The sequence below is a fragment of the Polyodon spathula genome, chromosome 16 (assembly GCF_017654505.1).
Source record: "Polyodon spathula isolate WHYD16114869_AA chromosome 16, ASM1765450v1, whole genome shotgun sequence".
NCBI classification, from domain to species: domain Eukaryota; kingdom Metazoa; phylum Chordata; class Actinopteri; order Acipenseriformes; family Polyodontidae; genus Polyodon; species Polyodon spathula.
In genome coordinates, this window is record NC_054549.1 from 14950370 (window position 1) to 14960892 (window position 10523).

At 40.7% G+C, this 10523-nt stretch overlaps 1 protein-coding gene across 3 annotated transcripts; it reads right to left on the reverse strand.

The window, feature by feature from the left end:
* Window positions 1-207: 207 nt before the first annotated feature.
* LOC121328607 (microfibrillar-associated protein 2-like) lies at window positions 208-10461 on the reverse strand. 3 transcript variants are annotated; one of them, XM_041273442.1, is made up of 9 exons: window positions 10332-10426; window positions 6808-6896; window positions 6222-6305; window positions 5813-5833; window positions 4872-4958; window positions 4519-4560; window positions 2139-2226; window positions 1735-1808; window positions 208-1617 (listed from the first exon to the last, which is right to left on the reverse strand). In XM_041273442.1, the coding sequence occupies exons 2-9, from the start codon at window positions 6842-6844 to the stop codon at window positions 1514-1516; spliced, it is 537 nt and encodes a 178-aa protein (XP_041129376.1). In that variant the 5' UTR covers window positions 6845-6896; window positions 10332-10426; the 3' UTR covers window positions 208-1513. The 3 variants fall into 3 exon arrangements, with proteins under 3 accessions (XP_041129376.1, XP_041129377.1, XP_041129374.1); XM_041273443.1 differs by having other exon boundaries at window positions 10328-10375; XM_041273440.1 differs by having other exon boundaries at window positions 209-1617; window positions 10364-10461.
* Between the last annotated feature and the right edge of the window lie 62 nt (window positions 10462-10523).

Consider the following 10523-nt stretch of genomic DNA (forward strand, 5'->3'; position numbering starts at 1 on the left):
CTTTCTACGTGACATCTTTTAGGAATCACAGAAGACCCAAACAAAACTGAACTTTCTACCTGATCCCACACCTTGGTGAAACAATTTGACAGGAGGGAGTGCACCCTTTTTTTAGTGCAGTTTTTTTTTATTAACTTTCCATTAAAAAAAAAAAAAAAACAGAAAAAAAACAAGTAAATAGTACTATGTATGCAAAATGCATAAACCAAACCCCAACGTGTATAATACACCAGTGCTGTCTATCTGTGGAACAGTGCAAAACATGTGTGCAAGATGCAGGAAACACAGTACAGCTCACAAAAGTGTGTGTGTGTGTGTGTGTATATATATATGTATATATATGTATGTATGTGTATAAGTACAAAGCACAGCACCGTTTCAGCAAAATGCATCGCTATGAGAAGCATACAGTACATTGTAGTGTTCTTAGGATAAGCGGGTCTTGTAAGATGGATCTGACAAAGCATGTGTACCAATACAATTTTATATTACAGTCCACTCTGAGCATAAAAGAACAGACATCTCATGAGATTTGTACCTGTGGTAATATAGCAATAATCAGGACTGTGCACAGGTGTATTATACTAAAGCCCCAGTCCATGCAACTCACATTATTCCTCTACATTGAACACAGAAGAGCACCAATAACCCAGCACCAGGGTGTGGAACAGAGGCAGCAGTGCAGGCAAGTACAGCACAGTACCTTGAATAAGCAAACTCTTCATAAGAGATGGCACACCGGACAGTACTGTCCTGCTACACTAGAAATAAAGCAGGGAAAGAAATAGATTGCCAACATCAGTGTGGATGTTAGAGTTTTGAACAAGCGTGCTTTTACCTTACAAGCACAGAGAAGCTAACTGCTGTGTAACGCTGGCTCTGCTGTTCCCTTAAGAGACACATCAATGCAGTGAATTACAAAAAAAAAAAAAAGGAAAACAACATCACCTTAAAAGGGGAGGTGCGCTGGGCTTAGCCACATTTTTAAATAAAAGCAGAACCTTTGGTAAATGAATTCTCAGTTCCTTGAAGGTTTTTTTTTGTAATAAAATAAAATAATTCACAAAGCAATAGAACAACAAAAAGTCCCACCAAAAAACCCTAAACAGAAATGTTAAAAACAATTAAAAACTGCTTTCGTACCAAATGGAGAGGTGCACTCTCAGCTCAGGAAGTTATCAAAAAGTTATAATACAAAACTAAAAAACAAAACCATCGTGCATGTGAAAAATCGTACTTGTATGTACCGTTATTTTAGCACCATTGAAGTCATACAGTTATTTAATATAGATATTTTTTATAAAAGCCGTTTCCCCCAAAACTGCCCAGTGGCAGTATGTGTTTTTTGGCAAGCATGGTGGAGGAGGGGCTAGGGGTGGAGTTCCTATGTGATGGGAGGGGCTGTGGGTGGAGTTACAGGCAGATGAGGGTTTCACAGGTGTGGGAGGAGTTGACACAGTGGGATGGGTTAGTGCGTGGTCTTGGTAAAGTGGGCGGAGTTTGATGTTCTTGTCTAGCAGCCGCCGCAGCTCTTAGCGCAAGAGGTCCCCATGGTCCCACACAGGCCGGTGTGAGCCATCACTCCACACTTAGAGTACTGATCACGACACAGGTCAGCTGAGAGAGGGACAGCTTCCATTAGCACACAATCCATTCAATTATTACAGTCCAGCCCTATATATATATTTTATATATATATAAAATATGTTCAATATATTTCAGAACAGTATTTACCTCGGAGCAGCTCATCATGAGCACAGACCGTGCGCACACACACCTCCTTGTTCACTACGTAGACTCTTCGCAGGCTGCAGAGAGACAGAGAGAGCGGGTAAACTGAGAGCTTCCCTTTCCAGCGCCGGCAATCTAGGAGTCAATGGCAGGGCTGCAGAATAGCTACACATCAGCGGCCGTTTTCTGGGAGCCGACAGGAATCATTCTCAGCTATTTTTTGCACAGCTAATGGCATCTCTCAACAGATTCCAAGTGAAATAGAATCAAGCCTAGCCTGTAACTTTTGAGTTTTATTCATTCCAAATGTGTAATGATTTGGTTCCGGAAGGTGCCCTGAAGATTCTGGACTTCTTGCTACCCTGGTTAATGCTAAGGGATTGCTTGGATCCTTGAGGAATACTCACCTGTAGAAGCACAGACTCTTGAGGCACTGCTGGCAAGGCTTGTGGACAGAGTACAGTCTAGTGCATGGGTACTGCTCCTCTCTACAATCTGAAAACAAGAACACCACCCCACACTTGAAACAGCACACTCCCAAAAGTACTTTCTGGTCATACTAGATACCTGTTTGATTTGCACACAGTGTTAGAAGCTTGTTGTTTATTTATTTTTTGCCACAAAGTTCTCATGACTTTATTCTATATATAAATTTAATTAAACCATAGATAATAAGGCTGTTATGACATTGAGGGGTGCTGGTGAACAGATAAACCACAAGAGCAAATAATACATTCTGATAGAAGAAGACGACAAAGGGGGGAGAAACTTTTGACTTTCTTTTTCTTCTTATTAACTGCAGTTCTAATGTCAAATCTTCTAAGCGTTCACTGCCTATTAGGGTTATTGCATATGATAATTATATCGAGGAATATTAAGGGCAATGTCTTTTAGGTCGCTAAGTTCATACATTCATAAGGAATGGATTATTACAGCACCACATCTGTACTGAATCAATCTCAGACTGTACGAGTGCTCCAGTTTCCGGAATTGACTTGGACCCAGCATGTCTCGCTGTGCAGGCCGAGCAGGGGTGTATTCTGGTAGTTTTACGTTAATAAATTAGATTAATGAGTGTGGGGAATGCAACCCAGACTGACAGACACAGCTCTCATAAAAACACTGGCTGAGCCACTGCAGTTGGGAAGCAATGAGACACAAAAATATTTCCTAAACAGACTAGAATATAGGGTCTGGTGAAAGCCAAAAATAAAATATTTACTATGGGACTTGTTTCAGCTTTGATGGACCTACCATTGGCTATATCTGAACAAATGAATGTGTCTATTGCCACATTCCTATTTTGCCCCATATGTACTGAATCCTGTGTTGACCCATGTGCAATTGTGCTTATTTTCTATCCACGTGCTCATTTCAATATCATCTTTTAACATCTCATAATGCTAAACAGTTTTAAAGAAATCACTTGCATAAAAGAAAATGATGAAAATGACCTCACAATGAATTAAATTGCATGTGAGCCTACACAGGATTTGACAGAGATGGAAAAAATGTGAGTGTGCCAATAAACCCATTTCTGTAATATATGGTAGTTCAATTAAAGTTGACACAAGTAAATATTTATTTCCCATCTTACAGATCATGGCCCTTTATGGTTTTCAATGAATTGTAATGCTTTAAAGTTTACAGGAGTATGCTATAAAGAAAGGCAATAGCCACTCAGAAAGACTTCTGCTACATATTCTACCATTGATAGGTTTTTATAGGTACGGATGACTGGTCTGCACAGAAAGCCTTATTCAGGCTTCAGGACGGACACTGCCCTGTATTTAAAACCAGATTACATTCAGCTCAGCCCCCCAGGGATATAGCACTATCTCCATGCATTGTTATATTTTTACAGCCCTCTTTAACTTTGCTGCCCATTGATCTTGCAGGCCCTTTCCTGTCCTCTATCCATGTTTACAATGGTAGATTTTGCATGGTTGTTTGTTAGGCCTGTAAGTGGTTTGCTGGGTTTCAGTTGGGATATTTAGTTTGCTATTGGCGATGCTCAGCTATTAACAGTGCATGTACCCTTTATAAAAGGAGCTCCCTCTGGTTCTCTGGCATGGTTAGCATTACAAGCATACAGGCTGATGGTGATGGATGGGAGCTGAACGCTACGAGAACTGTGGTAGGATCAATTGCTGCTGGGCGGCTTCCAGCTGGTTTTCCTCACAATTAGCCAGCATCTGTTTCTGGTCACTGCAGTTGGAGGGAGAGGGGGGGTGGTGGGGTGGCGGGGTTGGATTCTCACTGAAGGGGTCTTTTGTTTGGTATTTATAGAGCTGCAAGCCACGGTAGTGATTAAAGAAACAGAGCACAGCACAAGTATTTTTACACACATTCAAACACATAAATATCAGCTCATGTTAAATTTTATCACCAAAAACACCCTTTGGAAAATAAAATCTCTCTTCAAACTTTGTATCCCCTTGAGCCGCTGCTTATTAAGTTAAACAACCCAATCAAAACCACATGTGACACGACCAGAAATTATGAAGCAGGTCAAATTAAATGAAGTGCGATTCTAGCATCGTTTGTAACCTGACTACATTAAATAAACCATGCTTTTACATTTACACTGCAGTGGAACATGCTGAAACCAACCCCAGCAGGGATGGCAATAAGACTCCTATTGCATAGCCGTTTCACCCATTCCATGTTTTCATACAAGCTTGATTAGCCACAGTGTATAGGCGACAAGCTCAGGCGTGTCTTATTAAACTCACAGTAAAACCAGCAATGGATGAAACTGCTATGCAAGGAGATCCTGTGTCTTACCCAGGGGTCCAGGCTCTGTCGGCTCTGTCTCAGGCAGGTCATCTGAAACAGACACGAGGTCAGGAGGGTCAAGGCACATATACATATGATACAATTACGCTGTGTGCCAAGGTTCCTCTACAATTACATTGCAATTAATTACAAATTGCATAATTACACGGCTTTTCCAATTGGTTCAAGCATTCCCAATATTCTATTTGAAACATTTAATTTCCTAAAAGTTAAACTTCAAGATGAAACATGTTTCAACAAAGACTAAATAAACCCTTAAAAAAAAAGCTATGCTGAACTGGGAAGCCAGGCTGGATTGCTGACCCCCCTGCTCTGCTGTACAGAGGCTGGGCTGTGCTTACCCACGACGGGGAAGGTGTGCTGCTGCTGCTGCTGCTCCTGGGGAGTGAGCTGGCTCTGCTGTGCCTCCAGTTCTGTTTGGCTTTGCTCTGTGGGGTGATTAGATAGGAGAGAGGAGTAAGGCTCTACTGTTTTCACAGATATTCTGGAAACTGTACCCATTGTTGTGTAATATGTAGTTCCAAGCGCAAATTCCTACTTCTGAAAGAATATTTTTGAACACTTCAAAATAAATACAGCTAATGTTTGCCTTACTGACACAGCACACTGCATTTAGGAACCTGGCTTAGTTTGCTTCTGGGAAATGAACACACACTGCATAGAGCTGCATGATTTCTTTAAAATATCTTCAATCAAAAGACATCAGCTACATCAAAGATCAGAATGATTTCTGCTAGAGATCGCTCTGTCCAGTACAAGAAGTGGACATTTCATGAATCTGGTCTTATTTTTACATGCATTTTTTTTGTTTGATAATTCACTAATTTTCTAACAGGTTGACACATTAAAAAATGATATTTTCTACAATTTAGCATTTCCTGTTTTTCAGCATTTAAATATTTATAATTGTTTGTTGTATAATAACTCTAGAAGAAAGGTGACTAGAGAGAGAGAGAGAGAGAGAGAGAGAGGGGGGGGGGGGGGGGGGGGGCACATAAAAATAACACAAATAGCAGTCTGATGACATTGAGAAAGCCTTCTAACCCAAGCAGTTCTGAAATACAAAGGCTTCTTAGTATGACATAGTCTATCATTGAGTGTTTTCTAGTTACGGGTGATCTAGCTAATAGAGAGCAAGTATAACAGGCAGGTAGACAAACAGATTGATGAGTGGAAGGAAGGAAGGACTGTCAGACAGACAGACGGGTATGCCAGAAAAAGAAACTGTTACTACTGAGACACCACGAATATTCAGAAGTATAAAAAAAATAATTAGACCTACCTGAATAGTCATACTCTTCCGCTTAAAAAAAAAAAACAAAAAAAAAACAATGAAATTCACACAGTTGTTACTTCATCATTTTTTGTGGCACAATTAACAAGTGACAGAAGAAAGAATATGATGGGCATAGGCAAGGAGACCGAACTGTTCCCTCACCCCCTAAATGAAAGGGTGCTCACTCCAGTCCAGGGCAGGCTTGAGGCATGGAGACTGAACTGCTCCCTCACCCCCTAAGGAGAAAGGGTGCTCCCTCTAGTTCCTGTTTTCAGTGCTAAGACGTTAATAAAAAAATAAAGCTTGCTAAAAAGGCGCTACACTTTAAACTTTTTCAAAATTCTGTACACAAGCCTGGAACCGTGTTTCATTTGATCTAGGTCTCTTTATTGGTTAGCTAAGACAGTATACACACCCAGTGGAATATATGGTCCGTACTGCGATGGGCTTGGGTAGAAATCTTCTTCACCCACATCGTACTGCTGGGCTAGGATTAGGGCTGAGAGAGAGAGAGAGAGAGAGAGAGAGAGAGAGAGAGAGAGAGAGAGAGAGAGAGGAGAGCTTACCAACACCAAACAAGGATCTGACTCAAGGAAGCTGAAAGAATTCTTAAAATCAGACTGCAAATATTCATTTATTTATAAAGTGTAGTAGACTCTGGATATCGACTTGATGCAGCCATCTGAAATCTATGTATCCAATGGAAATTACTTCACATTGAGCTACACTGTATAGTTTATTCACTGCAGTCAGTTAAGTGCTAATTGGTCATGGCCTGCTGAATTAGGAGGATGCTAGTTAGATCGTTCCGTCCAGTCAAGTGAAATTCTCGCCTCCACTTTATTGAAATCTAACTCCCTGTTGAGATATATCTCAGGGACTAGACCTGTGAATAACACTCTACTTAAGTGAAGTCCTCTATTCTCTGCACACTGTTTTAGTTCAAACATTATCAACTCTCTAGAGGTTTCCAGGACGGAGGCCTGGCTGTCTGTACTCACCCGGCAAAGAGAGCAGGAAGAGGCAGGTGGTTCTCATGGCGACTGCAGGGGGGCAGGGTCTCTGGAGGTAGGTAGAATAGCTTCAATCACTGTGGACAAAAAACAGAGAGTATTACTGAGGACCCTGAACTGCAAAAGCAAAGGTACCAGTATACCACTGATTATACTGTCAGGAAGGAAATTATTAACGGGAATTAAACAAAACCATGATATTTGAAGAGGAGGATAACGGTTCTCTGTCCATCTTTTCTCCCTAACCTGCAGGAGCACCAGAGTCAGTGCATATTCTGTGTGGGATTCATAGTGAAGACCAACATATCTGAAACCAGGTAGTAAAACCTGTGCTACCCTGACTGTTTCAAATAGTTTCATCAAATAGGGGATAGCAGAATACATAGACTCCATTTGTGCAGCCATGTATAACTCTGGCATCAAGAACCCGTGCTGAAGAATGCTCAGTTTAATTTAATTACCTTATTGTTGTCTAGGAATCTATAGCTAACATAGGACCGCTTTACTTTTTATTCAAAACCACAGCAAACCCAGGGCAGGCTGCCAACCCACCCTGGCAGCAGCCTCCACCTGCCCCCAGCCTCCAGAGGCAACCTCCTGGTCTCCACTCCAAGAAGACAGGCCGACACAAACAGCCAAGAGCCGTCGGCAGCTTGACAGCAAGAATGTAACATGTCTGACATTCACTACAATCCCTGTGTCTTGCTCCTTTGTTTTTCTTCTCTAAAGTATAAAGCACACAGACAGACAGACAGACAGACAGGACCCCCCCCCCCTCCCTCCCTCTCTCTCTCCCTCCCTCCCTCCCTCCCTCTCTCCCTCTCAGCCCACCAGCTGCCAGAGCCTCTCTGTTTACACTACTGCACTTTCCATAAGTGCCATCAAAGAGCCGCCCAGGCAGATCTGTTGATTTTGGAACTCTATCCCAGGTTCTCTCTCTGAAAGTGGGGATAATGAGGACTGAACAGCCCCAGCAGTCTACAACCCTAGAGGCCCCGAATAAGGGGAGCCAAGCAACTCAAACAAAGCGCCTCTCAAGATATAGCCTAGTCTACAAATACTGAAATATGTGTATAAAATGACGTGCAGTTTCACGAGATAGGTGCTGGAGAGAGACGCAGGGCTGAGCGGCAGGACGTGTTCAGGTCAGGAATGATGCCCTAATGTCACGATATGATATGTACCACGATATGCAGGTCACAACTGACTACTTGGAGGATGCATAATAAGATCAAACGATCATTTGACGACAGGTTATTTTGTTAAACAAAAAATGTAATGAGATCAGGAAGCATGTATCCATAGCAACTATAAAACACACTCATTCTTCAATCAGGAACCACCTGAATGGCAATGAGTTCTGTTGTGCTTTTGGTCTTGAATCACGGTAGAAACGATACATGCCTTTAATACGATATGATAGATCTTGCAGAGATTCATTGATATGCAATGAATTGCTCCATCCCTGGGGTTGACGTGCGCTCTCTTGCTTGCAGAGCTGTGATGGGAAGCTCTAGCAGTGCCTCCCAGAAGCAGCAGGCTCTTCTCTAATCATGGCCTCATCTTTCACGAGCCTTGATATTTTAAACAAACCCACTATACATAATTATTAAACACACAGTTAAAAACAACGGTAGAACCAAAATATTGGAAATCTCCTACCACCTTTTTTTCTTTGCAAATAAAAGGGCTACTCCAGCATTATTCAAAGCAAACAGACCAGAAACAGGGGAGCGCAGTTAGTTTTAAATTCTGACATTTCACTTTTTTTTCCCTGCAGCATCTGACTTGTGAAAAACATTTCAGAAATAACTACATTTTACCTTTTTAAAAGCAGCGCGCCAGCTGAAAATACAGCAAGTTGTGAACATTATTTTACCAGCCTCCGGCAGTAGCTTACGTGAAATGAAAAGGTAGCAGAAGCAAAACTCTGCCAATTTGTCCCAAAGATACTCACAATTCAGGGGCTGCTAACCCTGTGTTGATGTGGTGCAGTCTAATGATTAAAGCAAAGAGCCAGTGAAAAATGACACCATGCTGAGGTGAGAGGTCCTGTTGACCAAGAGATGAAAAAAGAGACAGGAGATTGGTATGCAACAGGAGATTACATTGCTAGAGCCACTGTGCACAAGGCATGTGACATAGAAATTAAAATATTGCTGAAATGTAGGAGTATGTGAAAATTTAAACAGATACAGATATTTTTTGTAATCTGATATTCACGCTAAAGAAAATACTTTTTAAATGATTTGTGCATGAATGTGCGACTTGAGGACTAGCGGTTAATCTGTGCAGAAGCAGGACCTCATTGTGCGTAAAGAAGAATTTCCAGGACAGAAAAAAAAATATCTGCAGTGGTCGCTCCAGATGCATTCATTAGGTGGTCGCGCTGTGTGGTCATACAGCTGAACTGATCCCTATTGTTTTAAACAAAGTGGCAGCAGAGTTTTAAACAAGTATGTTGCCTATTAAACTATAGTTGTTTTTTTGTTTGTTTTGTTTAATGGAGAGCAGACATTCTTGCTGCGGATGAGTAGTGCTCCAGTCTATAGGAAACCATATGTTTTTACAATACACATCTGGGAGTAATTATCTCTCTTTCCCCAAAAAACTCTCCGTGGGTCCAGGACTTCTCCTCCCCCCCTCCCCCACCGACTTGCACAGTGTGTACTCCTTAAGAACAAAGAATCTGAAGGGAGCCGCTAACTCACACAGTCACTCTCTCTCAGAATTAAAGAAACCTGCCCATGCACTTCATCCCGCTGCGCTGGCTGGCTGGCCCGCCCGCCGCTGTTTTTGTTGTCCGCTTGTTTACATAAACACTCATACCTAAACCGCTATTCATTTTCTACAACATTTTTTTTTACGAGAATATATAAAAATATTAATATCCTAAATTGAAAACCGTTACAAACTTTCAACATTAGTAAGAGCAGCAAAGCATTTTGATCAGTTTTCTTTTAGTTTAAAATAAAACAATATATTTATGAAAGCTATAGTCACAGCTGTACATTGTACTGTATTTTCAGTAAGCTAATTATTACACTAATTAAACAGTACATTAAACAATTTTAAAATAAAAACTAGATCAGTTATGACGTTTTAGATTATTCATTTGATAAGTTCGTACGTTAGAATGTTAAATTTCTTACCTTAAGTAGATAATTAAGGTTTAAAATGTATTTAATAAACTTTAGTTAATCAGTATAACAGTCCCGTTTGAGTCCAAAACAAATAAAACAACTTTTAAAAGTAATTTTGTACTTTCTGAAGACCTGCAAGTGTAGTTTAAGCCGTCACCCCCAAACTAACCAAAATTAAACAAACGACTTTGACGCCTTTTAAAATTGCAATTATATAAACTATAACGCTTTGATGACATTAGTCCCTTCAATCAAGATTGAAGGAACGTTATTTATATATATATATATATATATATATATATATATATATATATATATATATATATATATATATATGACACACACACAAAAACAAAAATACATACATACACGTTTGTATTCAAGCTTCCCTCCCCTCTTACCACTCGCTGCTCACTAGTTTAATCTCTGATGCTCTGTTTCGGATGTCCTCAAAACGCCGTCTGACTTTTCCCAATTTCAGAACGGAACCTGGGCAGCTGAAAACCACCTCCCCCAAAAAACACTCTCCTCTGGGTCCTAATGCCTTCTAACAATACACCC

What these genes read in the sequence shown, in the direction of transcription:
- LOC121328607 (XM_041273442.1), bottom strand. Translation starts at nt 6,844, where the DNA reads ATGAGAACCACCTGCCTCTTCCTGCTCTCTTTGCCGG. An exon ending in CGGACCATATATTCCACTGG is followed by an intron (nt 5,834 to 6,221) that starts GTGTGTATACTG and finishes TTTTTTTTTAAG; the next exon opens with CGGAAGAGTATGACTATTCA. An exon ending in GCACACCTTCCCCGTCGTGG is followed by an intron (nt 4,561 to 4,871) that starts GTAAGCACAGCC and finishes TGTCTGTTTCAG; the next exon opens with ATGACCTGCCTGAGACAGAG.